At 46.1% G+C, this 15088-nt stretch overlaps 1 protein-coding gene across 18 annotated transcripts in view; it reads left to right on the forward strand.

Annotated features, from left to right (window-relative positions):
- The window catches only part of LOC110492426 (serine/threonine-protein kinase WNK2), a 65025-nt gene that overhangs the window by 46219 nt on the left and 3718 nt on the right, over positions 1-15088 (forward strand). For 13 of the 18 annotated variants that reach the window (XM_036947402.2, XM_036947409.2, XM_036947410.2 and 10 more), the window contains 16 exons: positions 835-1164; positions 1624-1673; positions 2331-2493; positions 2580-2696; positions 6406-6576; positions 6771-6822; positions 7379-7477; positions 7782-8545; positions 8932-8983; positions 9098-9168; positions 9380-10026; positions 10385-10617; positions 10832-11050; positions 11756-11854; positions 14011-14055; positions 14679-14977. In XM_036947402.2, the coding sequence (XP_036803297.2) occupies positions 835-1164; positions 1624-1673; positions 2331-2493; positions 2580-2696; positions 6406-6576; positions 6771-6822; positions 7379-7477; positions 7782-8545; positions 8932-8983; positions 9098-9168; positions 9380-10026; positions 10385-10617; positions 10832-11050; positions 11756-11854; positions 14011-14055; positions 14679-14977 (3411 nt within the window). The remainder of the gene's footprint in view (positions 1-834; positions 1165-1623; positions 1674-2330; positions 2494-2579; positions 2697-6405; positions 6577-6770; positions 6823-7378; positions 7478-7781; positions 8546-8931; positions 8984-9097; positions 9169-9379; positions 10027-10384; positions 10618-10831; positions 11051-11755; positions 11855-14010; positions 14056-14678; positions 14978-15088) is intronic. The other 5 variants (XM_036947405.2, XM_090203609.1, XM_090203612.1 and 2 more) reach the window with 5 other exon arrangements.

The raw sequence follows: 15088 nt of genomic DNA on the forward strand, positions 1-15088 counted from the left end.
TCTCCTACCACAGCCATTAAACTATTTTAAAGTCACCATTGGCCTCATGGTTAAATCCCTGAGTGGTTTCCTTCCTCTCTGGCAACGGAGTTAGACAGGAAGCATGTATCTTTGTAGTGACTGGGTGTATTGATAAACTATCCAAAGTGTAATTAACTTCACCATGCTCAAAGGGATATTCAATGTCTTTTTTTTATTTGTGTCCATCTACCAATAGGTGCTCTTTTGAGGCATTGTAAAACCTCTGGTCTTTTGTGGTTGAATCTGTGTTTGAAATTCACTGTTTGACTGCGGGACCTTACAATTATCTGTATGTGTGGGGTACAGAGATGAGGAAGTCATTCAAAAATCATGTTAAACACTGTTATTGCACGTAGAGTTAGTCCATGCAACATATTATGACTTAAGCACATTTTTAATGCTGAACTTATCTAGGCTTGCCATAACTAAAGGGATTGAATACTTAATCAACATTTTTAGCTTTTCATTTTTAATTAGCTTGTAAAAATATCTAAAAACAATTCAATGTTGACATTATGGGATATTATGTGTAGGCCAGTGAAAGCAAATCTAAATTTAATCCATATTATATACTGGCTGTAACACAACAAAATGTGGAAAAAGTCAAGGGGTGTGAATACTTTGAAGGCACCGTAAGAGGGCTGGAATTTAACCAAGGTTTTTGTGGTATAACTGGAGTCGGGAACCACATCTGTTTTTCCATACCTAGCTATTCTTTTTGTGTGTATTTTTGTTGACATGATAATGTTGACAGCATGTTCATGTGGCATCCTCCCCTACTATAATATACTTTGTTCCTCCCTACCTCAACAGATCAAGCAGCAGACCCAGCTTCCAGATCCAGTCCACCCCTCCCAGCCTACCCATCCTGCAGTTTTCTCCTCTCCCATACATAGTGGGCCAGACAGGGGCACAGTCACTGCCGCAGCCCAGCTTGACCAGAACCTCAGCCAAAACCTGTCTCAGCGTCAGGCACTAGGCCAGAACCAGAGCCAACCCCAGGCTCCAGCGTCACAGCCACCAGGCTCCCAGACAGCAGGACCTGGGCCTGCCAGCACCAGCTTGACACAGCAGAACCAGGCCAGTGCCAGCACAGGGACCACGGTCACCTCGGCACAGCCTCTAACAGAGTCCAATCTGGAGGTATGGAGGACTGACCTGACCTATACGCCCCCCCCCAGTCCTTCAAATATCCCCTCCGACCCCCCCCCCCCCCCCCCCCCTCTACCTGTTCCTCAAACAACATCACCAATATCCCTGCACGCCAAATATCCGCCCCAACCATACATTAGTTAAATTGTGCCTTTTGGTTGCATTTGTTTACACCTTATTCAGTCACGTTATCTCATTAGCTAACTAGCTTACCACCTGGTAACTTTACCAGTATATCTAAACAGAAAGAAAGGATCGTTTCTTTTCAGGAGATCAAAGATAATAGGAAGTGGTGCTTTTTACACGTTGTAGAAACCTAATATTCCACAACTCTCCCTCATCTCTGTTTATGACCTAGCTAGTAGTGACACACTCAATGTTTCCACCCTCTGTTCACAGCATGAACAGCCCTTCATCCTGTTGTACTCACTTTGTTTGATTTGTCTGCAGGATCCTGGTGCAGAGAAGCAGGCGTCAGGGGCCAGCTACTCCTACGACAGGTATGATGGCTATTTGGTGGTGTGGTAGGAGACTTGTTCAGTGACGCTGATCATCCTCTTCTCTCAGGATAAGGGTAATCTAACAACTATAGTAAGGTTTGGTGGTGGGGCATCAGTGGTAGTTGCTTAGCAACGGGCATCCCATAGACCTCACTTATGGTTGGAGAGTGCTAGCAAGAGAGCGAGTGTTGCCCAGGCTTGTTGTGATGCAGGATGTGGTGGTTGATGAATGAAATGAATAGAGGGATTGAGTGTTGTGGAATGCAGCCTGGTTTTCTGGGCATGTGTTCTGCACTGTTCTGTTGTCCAGCACTATAGTATAGAGGCATACCAATTTGACAACTGGGAAATCTGGATACTGTTTCTGCTCCCTAATTTAATTGTTATAAAGAACGGTGTGTAACAAGACCCTTGTATCGCTTTATTATAAACAATTTCCCTTGAAGCAGAAAACGTGTGGGCTTTCCCTTAATCCACCACCTGGTTTAGTTTCGGTACGCAGCTGACCCTTAAAGTGCACATCGGAGAAGTGTACACACTGTTCAGTACTCTGGCTTCGTGCAGGATTTTAGGACTGTCTCAACCCATTGCGTTTGACTTTATGTATGAGTTGGTTGACTTTTCCGTAACATGGTCTCCCGCTCTTCTGTAACCCAGTGTGAACTCCGATGCCACCTCAGGGAAGGAGATGAGCGACGGTAATGAGGGGGCACACGGGTCAGGGAAGGTCGAGGGCAAGGTCCGGAAACCCCACCGCCGCTCCACACGCACCCGCTCACGCCAAGAGAAGATCAACAAGCCCAAACTCAGCATGCTCAATGTGAGCACATCACATGCATACAGAGTCTCTAAGATCAATCTGCACACCACACATCCATGTCTGACCTCTGTTCCTCCCTGGTCCAGGTGTGTAATACAGGGGATAAGATGGTGGAGTGTCAGCTGGAGACCCACAACCACAAGATGGTCACCTTCAAGTTTGACCTGGACGGAGACGCACCTGAGGAGATCGCCACTTACATGGTACGGATAGTGGAAACGCTTGCAATGGCACATAGTGTGTTCTGAAAGTATTCAGTCACCTTCCCTTTATCCAGATTTTGTTATGTTACAGCCTTATTCTAAAATGGATTAAATAAAACATGTCCCTCATCAATCTATACACAATACCCCATTATGACGAAGCAAAAACGGGTTTATAACTTATTTACATAAGTATTCAGACCCTTTGCAATGACTCAAAATTGAGCTCAGGTGCATCCTGTTTCCATTGATCATCCTTGAGATGTTTCTACAACTTGATTGGAGTCCACCTGTGGTAAATTTCAATTGATTGGACATGATTTGGAAAGGCTCACACCTGTCTATATAAGGCCCCACAGTTGACAGATGTCAGAGCAAAAACCAAGCCATGAGGTCGAAGGAATTGTCCGTAGAGCTCCGAGACAGGATTGTGTAGAGGAACGGTACTGGGGAAGGGTACCAAAACAACTTAACTGTAGCATTGAAGGTCCCCAAGAATACAGTAGTCTCCATTCTTAAATGGAAGAAGTTTGGAATCACAAACTCTTCCTAGAGCTGGCTGCCCGGACAAACTTAGCAATTGGGGGGGAAAGGGCGTTTGTCAGGGAGGTGACCTGATGGTCATTCTGACAGAGCTCACAAGTTCCTCTGTGGAGATGGGAGAACCTGCAAGAAGGGCAACCATCTCTGCAGCACTCCACTAATCAGGCCTTTAGGGTGGCCAGACGAAATACATTCCTTAGTAAGGCACATGACACCCCACTTGGAGTTTGCCAAAAGGCACCTAAAGGACTCTGAGAACATGAAACGAGATTCTCTGGTCTTTGGCCTGAATGCCAAGCGTCACGTCTGGAGGAAACCTGGTACCATCCCTACGGTGAAGCGTGGTGGCAGCATCATGTTGTGGGGATGTTTTTCAGCGGTAGAGCCTGGGAAACTAGTCAGGATCTAGGGAAAGCTGAACAGCGCAAAGTGCAGAGGTCCTGAGTGCTCTTAAGCAGGTTCTCAGACTGGGGCAAAGTTTCACCTTCCAACATGACAACGACAGCCAAGACAACGCAAGAGTGGCTTCGGGGCAAGTCTCAATGTCCTTGAGTGGCCCAGCCAGAGCTCAGACTTAAACCTGATCGAACATCTCTGGAGAGACCTGAAAATAGCTGTGCCGCAATGCTCCCCATTCAGCTTGAGAGGATCTGCAGAGAAGAATGGGAGAAATTCCCCAAATACAGGTGTGCCAAGATTGTAGCGTCATACCCAAGAAGACTCGAGCACGTAATCGCTGCCAAAGGTGCTTCAACAAAGTACTGAGTAAAGGGTCTGAATACTTACAGTACCAGTCAAAAGTTTGGGCACCTACTCATTTAAGTTATTTTTTATTTTTACTATTTTCTACATTGTAGAATAATAATAAAGGCATCAAAACTATGAAATAATACATATGTAATCATGTAGTAGCCAAGTGTTAAACAAATCAATATATTTTAGATTCTTCAAAGTAGCCACCGTTTGCCTTGACGACAGCTTTGCACACTTGGCATTCTCTCAACCAGCTTCACTTGGAATGCTTTTCCAACAGTCTTGAAGGAGGTCTCACATATGCTGAGCACTTGTCGGCTGCTTTTTTTGTCACTGTGGTCCAACTCATCTCAATTTGGTTGAGATTGGATGATTGTGGAGGCCAGGTCATCTGATGCATTACTCATCACTCTCCTTCTTGGTCAAATAGACCTTACACAGCCTGAAGGTGTGTTGGGTCATTGTCCTGCTGAAAAATAAATGTATATTCCCACTAAGCTCAAATGAGATGGGAAGGTGTATCGCTGCAGAATGCTGTGGTAGCCATGCTGGTTAAGTGTGCCTTGAATTCTAAATAAATCACTGACAGTGTCACCAGCAACGCACCATCACACCACCCCCATGCTTCACGGTGGGAACCACACATGCCGAGATCAGCCGTTCACCTACTCTGAGTCTCACAAAGACATGGCGGTTGGAACCAAAAATCTCAAATTTGGACTCATCAGAACAAAGGACAGATTTCCAACGGTCTAATGTCCATTGCTCGTGTTTCTTGGCCCAAGCAAGTCTCTCTTATTGGTGTCCTTTTATTGTGGTTTCTTTGCAGCAATTCGACCTTGAAGGCCTGATTCATGCAGTCTACTCTGAACTGTTGCTGTTGATGTGTCTGAAGCATTTATTTGGGCTGCAATCTGAGGTGCAGTTACCTCTGCTGCAGCGGATAACTTCATTAGAGAGTCAACTCTGGATCTTCCTTTCCTGTGGCGGTCCTCATGAGAGACAGTTAACTCTAATGAACGTATCCTCTGCAGCAGAGGTAACTCTGGATCTTCCTTTCCTGTGGCGGTCCTCATGAGAGACAGTTTCATCATTGAAGGAACTTTCAAAGTTCTTGACATTTTCCAGATTGACTGACCATGTCTTAAAGTAATGATGGACTGTCCTTTCTTTATGCTGATTTGAGCTGTTCTTGCCATAATATGGACTTAGTCTTTTACCAAATAGGTCTATATTCTGTATACCACCCCTACTTTGTCTCAACACAACTGATTGGCTCAAACTCATTAAGGAAAGAAATTCCACAAATGAACTTTTAACAAGGTGACTACCTCATGAAGCCAGTTGAGAAAATGTCAACAGTGTGCAAAGCTGTCATCAAAGCAAAGGGTGGCTACTTTGAAGAATCCCAAATAAAATATGTATTTAGATTTAACACTTTTTTGGGGGGGGGGGGGGGGTTACTACATGATTCCATGTGTTGATGTCTTCACTATTCTACAATGTAGAAAATAGTAAAAATAAAGAACAACACTTGAATGAGTAGGTGTCAACTTTTGACTGGTACTGTATTTAAATGTAAAATTCCTGTGTTTTTAATACATTTGCAAATATTTCTAAAAACCTGTTTGTCATTATGGAGTTGTGTGTGTGTGTGTGTGTGGGTGTAGATTGAGTGGGGGGGAAACTATTTAATCCATTTTAGAATAAGGCTGTAAAGTGAAACAATCATGGTGTCTGAATACTTTCCAAATGCACTGTAAAGCCATGGGATTTGTGGAGAAACTATTTGTTCCTTACATGCACTTCTACAGGCTTTTGAGACACACAAGCACAGACTCACTGATTGACACCCCTACACACAAGCTTGTGTAGTCCTGAATATCCTTATGAACACCCACTTGTGTTGTGGGGCTGCTGCACCTACAGATGCACACAGTAGCTCCAAAAATGTTCCACCACGCCCCAGAGAAAGTGTTACCTCTTTCAGCCGGCTTCCTAAACTGTGTTTGTGCTCTCTGCCTGCTAGCTCCTAGTGAGGGAGATGCTCTTTCATGTCTCAAGGCACTGAAACTCCCTGTGATGCTGTTCTTTTCCACTGCATTGCAGCAAAACTGTCTCCTCTCTCTCTCAAATCCTGCCCTGTTCATTTTGGGTGGGTACACCTTTTTTTTTTTTTTTTTTTTTTTTGTATGTGGATTCCTACATGATTTTTGTGTTTCAATCCCCCAACATCCTATGGAGGTTTCCAAAACTGATACCTCTGGCCCAGTTTTGGAAAGACAGGTTTCAAACACTTTTTAGTGACTTATTCAATTCACATAGGCCTAGTCCAATATTTATCCAAGGAAAGTTCATTTATTATCAACTTAAGGGGATCTAATACTGATGATGGTCTCTCTCTGTCCCTCAGGTGGAGAATGACTTCATCCTGCTCCTGGAGAAGGAGATGTTTATAGAGCAGCTGAAGGACATTGTGGACAAGGCTGAGGATCTGCTGAGTGAAGACACGGAGGGGGAGAGGAGCTCTGACCACGCGGGCAGTCCTCAACAGAGCCACGGAACAGTCATACTGGGGGGAGAGGTGAGGGGGGGGGGGGATTTGGGGGGGTGGCAATTGGCATCCTCAAAACACTCAAGATGACTCTGAGCAGGGCTGCCAACAAACCATCCGGGGGCCAACATGGCAACATTGTTGAGAGAATCCGGTCAAGCTTCGTTATCTAGAAGTTATACTCTTTAGCGCCAGCCATTTATAACGATTCTTTCCCTTTCTAGGGTTCAAAGACTGCTACACCTAATTCACCACAGCTTGTTTACCAGCAGAACGGTAAGGTTTCGCTACCTCTTGGCTACACATTGTGTGCAGGCTTTTGCTCAAGCCCATCGATTCAGGAAAATCAACTAATCATGGTTTTCAAATTATTTTTAATTATGCATGTTAGAGATTAGCTGGAACAAATGCCTGCACTCGCTGAGGTCTTCCAGGACCACTAATCTTCTAGTTTCTCAACCCACTTCAGATGCATTACATAGCACATTACAGCCTCTCCCTGAACCTCCAGACACAGCAAATTAAAATGTTCTGGGAGGTTGTGGTCAGGAGTGGTGATGAAGAGGGTGACTGGTTGTTTCATAGGGACTGCAATCTCTCTTCAGCTCTCAATCACTCTTATTTCACATCTCTCTGTCCTGTCTTCCCCAATCTCTCTCTCCCCTGTTCTCTTCCTCTAAACATAATTTGGTAGTTTATGAATTTGACTTTTTTTTCTCCTGTATTTGCCGTTCATCTGAATTTCAGTGCATGGGTCTCTTTCTAGCTCTATTCTGTTGTTGCTAGTAGATCTGGATCTAGGAGTGTGTCTTTGTCTCTGTGTACTTGGCAGTCCTCCACACTGGGAAGCGCTGGTTCATTATCTGCCCCGTGGCCGAGACGCCCACGCCAGACAGGGAGAAGACCTCATCAGACGCCTCTACAGCCAAGGGTGCGTGTACACACACACACACACACGCACACGAGTGGGTGAATAAAGCTGCGTGTATGAGAGAATGAGCTAATGAGCGTGTGTTGTATGTGCTGTGTAGGGGTCAGTTATGTAATGCCAGTGTAGCTGTGGTGAAGGGCAGGCTTTGTGCTCCAACTGACAGAGCTCTGATGGGGGAAGACAAGTGATGATGTAATACCCTCACACACCCACAGGACATCTCTCTCCTTGACTCCACTCTTTAATTTCATCATCTCTTTCTTTAACGCCTTCTCTTCTCTCTCCCCTGCGCTCTCTGCTACAGAGGCTCCTGATATGTCATTGTCTAGGTCCAGATGCAGTACTACTGTTCCTGCCCTGACCACCACAGCCCCTACTCCAGCCTCTTCTGCCCTCCCTGCACCTCAGAGCTCTATTCAGCCTCAGGACCCCAATGTGGGCAAGGCCAGAATGCAGCAGCCCCAGGCCTCTGGAACCAAACCCACCACCAATAGTACCACTGCTGCTGTGGGCCGCCACGAGCCCTGTGTCTCCATGGTAACAGACATCCCATGCTGCCCCATTGTTCCACCCGTGTCTCTGGATGTGAATGGGGTGGGACATAAAGGGGCGAGCAGCTCTTCCTCCTGTCTACCCAATCAGGGGGCCAGCCTGTCAGGAGACCCGCCCCCTCTGGGCTCCCACCAACCTGTGGTCTTGCAGCAGCCCTATGCCACACCCAGCATGGTGGGTGGAGGAGGTGGAGCCACAACACCATCACAGCCCCAGAGTCCAGCCCACCAGGCCTCCCAGCAGCAGGATGGACCTGGTGGATCCGGGAGTGGAGGTGGTGGGGGCCTGGGGGAGTCTGATGGAGAGGGCCCCCCCAGGGTGGAATTTGTGGACCGCACGATCAAGACTCTTGATGAGAAGCTGAGGAACCTGCTGTACCAGGAGTACGCCCCATCTGCTCCCTCCAGCACCGCCTCAGACCTCCAGGGCTTCAGCACAGAGGGGGTCAGCTCTCCCCTTGTCTCTGACAGCCAGACCATCACAGAGGGGGGGCTCCCCAGGAAGGGAGAGCTGCTGGTAAAGATGCACCGTGTGTGTGCGCACGCATATTCCGATTGGGGCAGCTGCAGTGTTTGATCTGATGTCTGTGTGTGTGAATCCCTAGTGTGATATTGATTCAGCCATTGACTATAATCACTGGCAATTATAACTCGCAGCCTTTAGTGAGACTGGTACTGTGTTTAGCAGAGGAAGTAGAGCTCAGGGTTGCTGGCTAGATAAAATACATTATACACTGCACTCATGGCGGTTTGATCTCTGATGCGGGTTGTGTGGGTGGGATGGCCGTTGATATATTTAGACACGGCAGCGGTCAGAGAAGGACAATGGCTAGACAAACACCCTGTAACCCTCATATACTATTGACCAAATACCCCCCCCCCCCCCTTTCCCCCCGCTCTCAGCCTCAGATCCCTGAGCGTACAGATAGTTTGGATACCCTGAGTGACTCTGCAGGTAAATAACATCCCAAAACACAAAATGATTCTATGTATTGTGTATCTATTTCTGACTATTTAGGGGAGACCCCAAAGTGATTCAATTGTTTTAATGTTTCAATATTTTGTCAAGCCTTTAAAGGTGTGCTGAACACTGACATGATGGGCAGTTCCAGTTCCTATGGCTCCAAGAGCCGTTTTCAGGTAACTTTACCATAGTTAAACATTCTGAAAAGAGAAACCATCTTGAGTAAACCAAAGTTGACTTCTATTTTATTAGATTTAATTATTCTTCTGACGTGGTAATATTTTTCTCAAGATTTAGATCTAGTTAACAGTTTATTCAATACGATATTAAATGTTTAAATAGTTTACTCAGTTTCAATTTGATCATGGTCTTTTCCTCCCCCTCCAGATCGTCCCCACTCCTCCAGACGTCATCATCCGTCGTTTAGAGAAGGGCAGAAGTCGCAGCACCTGCAGCTCCACGGCTCCCTCTAGTGGCTCGGGGGGCTCTCACGCTGCAGCTGAGGGGGGAGGACGGCGAGACCAGGGGTGTATGGCCGTGGGCAGGTTCTCAGTGATGACCACCGAAGAGGGGCTGGAAAACACAGCCAAACCTCACTGTAGCCACCGCTACTCAGCCCCGCCAGACTTCTACCAGGACACTCCCACCTCCAGCCCCAACGCCACCCCCACCCTGCTCCCACGTGCCCACACTGCTGATGCTGCCACAAACTACTCCTTCCACTTCGACTCTGACTCAGGGGAGGAGGACACCAGTAGTTTAGCCCCTCCCCCTGCCCACCACAAGCCTCCAGTCCACGCACTCTCGGAACACAGCGGAAGTGACCTCATGAAGAGGGCGGTGGCCTTCCTGCGCCGCACGGGCCGCAGCAGCAGTGTGCAGAGCTCTGATTCGCCGAGCCGGCAACCAGCGGTAGCGAATGGCCACGCCCTCTCGCTGCCTGGACCCGGCCCCGCATCGTACATCAGCAGTGACAACGATTCTGAGTTTGAGGATGCGGACATGAGGAAGGAGCTGCAGAGGCTGAGGGAAAAGTATGTGTACACACACACACACAAATATGAATTCATACAGGGTCAATGTTAACCCATTTGAAATATAGCAAACTATCAACCACTGTAACCTTCATAGCCCTGGATAGGTTTGTAGCCCATTACACGGCAAGTAGCCTAGTGGTTAGAGCATTGGACTAGTAACCGAAAGGTTGCATGATTGAATCCCCGAGCTGACAAGGTAAAAATCTGTCGTTCTACTTAACTGCTATGTAGTGACCTTTTTTTAAATTGTATGAGTCAATATAAACAACAGTTCTCTCCAACTGGGGGAGGAAATGGAATACATTCTTCCATATTATTGCATGTAGATTTTCTCTTGCGCTATCTTCCTCCCCAGACACATGAAGGAGATCTCAGAGCTGCAGGCGTTCCAGAGGAATGAGATCGAGCATCTGTATAAAGAGGTGGGGAAAGCCCTGCCGCCTGGTGTAGGCCTGCTGCACGCTGCGCCCCCTAGTGGCCGCAGACGTAGGGCCAGTAAACACAAGCTGAAGGCGGGCAAGCTGCTCAACCCCACGGTGCAGCAGCTGAAAAACAACCTGAACACCACCACCGCCGGTGAGAGGAAAGGTGTGTGGGTGTGTCAGACAGTGGTGAGAAGATGGGAGAGCGGTGTGATTGATAGAGGAGGATGAGAGTAGGTGTGAGTGGGAGGAGAGCGAGAGAAAGGTGAGTTTGTGAGCAGATTTGGGAGGATTAGAAATGTGGTAATAATAAATGAAAAATGTATCCCCACTTCACCATAAAGCTGGCTCTTTGGCTTATCCAGTATTTCTCTCTGAAGGTGAGAGTGCACCGGGCTTGTCTGGCTCTCCAGCTAAGAGCTCCATCGTGTCTGATGGCTCTGCCTGCTCCAGTGGCAGCAGCAGTAGTACCAGCAGCACTCTGCCCAGCACGGCCCCACAACCCGTTCAGACCCAGCAGCCCTGTTCTCTCAAGGGCTCCCTCTCCTCTGACAGCATCTATGGTGGTGGCATGGCCACACACGCTGGCCCAGGGCAAGGTACCTACACACACATAAAGGACAAGGTATACATACTGTGGCATAGCACACACATTTGGCGTATACCCGTACCTAAGAATGCATCTCTCACCTCTCTCACCTCTCACTCACTGGATTCACATAATATACCAAAAGAAAACACACCCAAACGTGTCACTCACTGAGATGTGGACACAAACTCAAACACACTGATTTGTACCTAGGAACAACTGAACAAGAAGAACAACACAAGACCATCAGCTTCAGTATTCTAAACTCTAATATTCTAAACTGTCTGAATCGGAAGTCTCATAAGGAGACATGGTAATTGCTGCATTGCAAATAGTCATGATTTATCAGTCTTTCATCCAAAGCAAATGTTTTTAGGCAAATGTACACAAGGTGAGAGTTGCATCACACGTCTCCCATGCCACAATACTGCCACTATACTGCATACAGCTTCCATTGAGGTGTCAGCAGTTTAACACTCCTCATGGTAAAGGTCTGGATAGATTTGGGAAAGGTAACCTGACCAGTGCATAGTGACAACTTGCTCCTGTAGTGAATGTGCAGGCTGTCTCTTGTTGCTGGTTTAGCCCATGTGGCTGTACCCTGTACTGGTGCTGCTGCTGTTAGTGGTGGGGGTTTCTCATCCCAAATCTCTGCACTTTTACAGAAGTGTCTCTTTGTTTCTTCTCTTCTTCCCTCTTATATTAATTTTTACAGGATGGACGGTATACCACCAAACGTCAGAGAGAGTGACCTATAAATCTAGTAGCAAACCGCGTGCTAGATTCCTCAGTGGACCCGTGTCTCTGTCCATCTGTTTGTATTTGTTATTTTCTACTTTTTCTTCACACATCCCATCCCTCTCTCCTCTCTTTATTTCACCTCTTTATCTTTTCTCTTGACCAGAATGAATGTATGTTTTTAGATAGTGGATCCTCTCCCCTCATCCTCACCCTCTTCACTACTCCCTATTCCCAACACAAGCGTATGTCTGCCATTTTGTGTTTTGTCCTCATGGCTTTCTCCCCTCAGCCCTAAGTGGTTTTGGGTTTAGACCTTCCTCCATACAAACGCTTTGTGCACTGCTTTAAACAGACTCCAAAAGCATCCCAGCTAACAACAAATATTCCCACAACTTTAGAGAACGTTCCCTTAAGTCTCATTAGGAAATTAACATTTTTATAGGAATGTTTCCAACAGACCATTCCCTTAATGTCAAATAGAATACCCAAGAACGTAATTATATTCTACAAACATTTGTGTCCAGTTTTCTGTGGGTTAAGAGAATGTTCCATCAACGTACCACCATACACAGAACATGGTTGCCATGTTCTCAGAATATAAAATATTAATGTTCTGGATACGTTAATTAGTATGTTGCAAGAATATTCCCGTGTTCAGTTTTCTGTGAGTTAGGAGAATATTCCATCAACGTCCCACCAAATGGCAACTATGTTCTGTGTATGTTTAGATGTGACGTTGAATGAATATTCTCATAACCCACAGAGAACTGGACACAAGAATGCTCTTGCAACATTCTCATGAATCCTGTCTAGAACATTTTAATATTGGCAACAATGTTCTGTGTATGTTTGGTGGCATGTTCTAATAACCCTCTAAAAACTGGACACATTAATGTTCTTGCAACCTCTTCATAAAACACGCCTAGAACATTGTTGTACATTCTAAGAACATTGTAACCACGTTCTAGATAAGTTCTCTTTGACATTAAGGGGATGTTCTAACTTTAACACCAAAACATGCGAAGAGGTTTTCAGAAGGATTTTACTAACATAGATCAAATGTTCCTTTTAACTAATGAAAAACTGGACACTCAAACTTTAGGGGAACATTACAGGTTATTTTACAAAAACATTCTCTCTCCCTAGAATTGTTAGCTGGGATACTGTATTGTCATAGAGCTAGTCTTCTCCAAACATGAGCGATGCTAGATCTGAAACCTGAGCGAGAGTGTATCCTATGTGTGTTTTCATTTACTCACTTCCTTAATTGTATGTCTCGAATTGAGGCGCATCGGCCCACAACCCCTCTGTATACCAAGAGAAAAGCCAGCCCTTCCCCTGATAGCCAGCCAGGTTCCAGAGAGGCTTGCGTTGGTCGAGGTCCCTCTCTCTCATATTTGGACTGGGAGGACGGTGCAGGCAGGCGGGGGGCAGGGCACTGAAGGAGACTGGCTCCTGCAAAAGGGCTGTATCATCAATATTATCTACTTTCTCTTCTCCCGCTTTACCTGCATGTCTTGATAAGTGCTGACTCTGATGTGCTCCGGCTATAGTCTCTATGTGCTTTTTTTGGTTCCTTTATGTTATGTTTCACAGGCATTGTTGTACTTACTGGTAGTTGAACTGTTTAGAAATTAGCTTCAGGGGACTTGTTACTCAGTAATTACAGTATTGATGATTCAGCGATTTGGCTCTCCACTCATCGTGTGTGTGTGTGTGTGTGTGGCTTAGCTTTACTATCAACACTGCATTTTCCATTATAACCTTTAACATGCCATGTAAAAGCTGAAATAATACAAGCCTGGAGCCTAAAACATTGACTTATTCCAAGTAAGTTTTAAACATGACAATAGGACAGGAGAAGTTTACTAGGAGCATATAATGTGAAGGTCTGAGGTAGTGTTGACCTGCCCCAGCTTACTGTGGACCAGTCTTCTCTGAACCCCCTGTACTCTAGCACCATACCCAGGGCCTTCTCTGTCTGTTCTGGCTCCTTTTATTTTATTTCCGTTAACATTTTGGAATGACTGCACAATTGAATAGGACCTAGTCTTTCCCCCACTCCCATTACGTCTCACTGATTTTTAAACCCCCTTCTCCTCTCCACTCCTTTCTCTCCTTAACCAATTTGGTAGCTGTGTGTGGCTTGAAGCAGCTTGTCCACAGACCTGTGGTGTTTAGTGTGTCCTGGCCTAACTGTTTTTGTCTCTGTGCTGTTTTACCTTATAGGGTCCACACTGAAACGACTATGTCTAGGCAAAGAGCGCAGTAGTAGTAACTATCTCATTTACTTCTTTCTGTCTTCTTCGCTCTTTTTATCTGTTTGCATGCACACCTGTTTTATATTCACGTGTTTGCCACTGGAAGAAAATATGCCAGATGTTGTTGAAAATGTTGGGCACTGCTGCACAAGGAGTGTCACCTTCATAGATTGATTTGAATCCTTTTTTTAATTTGGTAGTGCATGGCGGTGTTTGGCCTAAATGTTAGTGCTCAATTATGAGACTTGTGTGGTTGTCAGCATTAATGGTTTCTGTTTGTCTTACTGTGGTAGATCGGTTGAGTGGGTGGTTGGGGTTCAACCATGCTGTAATCCTTTGGCTGTTGGGTTTGAGGGGGAAAAATAACATTTGCTGACCAGTAAAATGAGATCACGTTTCAACTTTCTCCAGAAAACGATTACCAATCAAAGGGACATTTTTAAGGTACACTGAAAAACAGAAACTCCCTCATTCCCAATTGGAGTTGGCCTATTTGAGTAAATATACAGGCTCTACCCAGGCTGAAAGTAGTTAAAGTGCCTTAATGGACAACTGTAAAAGGCCTAACAAACAGCAGCCAATCGATTCCATCGGTAGGGTGTAACTGGGCAGAGTTTACAAATCTTTCTGTTCTAGGGTCTTCTCACGGCGCAAATACAACTCAGACAGCGTCCAATCAGCAACAGCCACCAGCTGTTCCTACCCCTTCGTCATCTCCTCAACCAATGGCGGCTCTAGCTCAGGCCCAGACGAACAACAGCAACAACAAGAAGCCAGGCACCTTCACGGACGACCTGCACAAGCTGGTAGATGATTGGACGAAGGAGACGCTGGCGGCCAATCAGCCACGGCCCTCTCTGAACCAGATCAAACAGCAGAGACGCAGGCAGGACCTGGAGGGCCGAGCCACGCCCATGGGAGGAGCCACACAGGAGGTAAATGGCATAGAAAAACACATCAAAAGTCTTAAGACTGTATCACCAGTGTTGGAGTTGCAGCCTACCTTGCTCTCTTTTAGATTTATCAAAAAGCAGTTGACAAAAGTC

The sequence above is a fragment of the Oncorhynchus mykiss genome, chromosome 16, assembly GCF_057628025.1.
Source record: "Oncorhynchus mykiss isolate SJ-2025 chromosome 16, ASM5762802v1, whole genome shotgun sequence".
In the NCBI taxonomy this organism is placed as follows: Eukaryota; Metazoa; Chordata; class Actinopteri; order Salmoniformes; family Salmonidae; genus Oncorhynchus; species Oncorhynchus mykiss.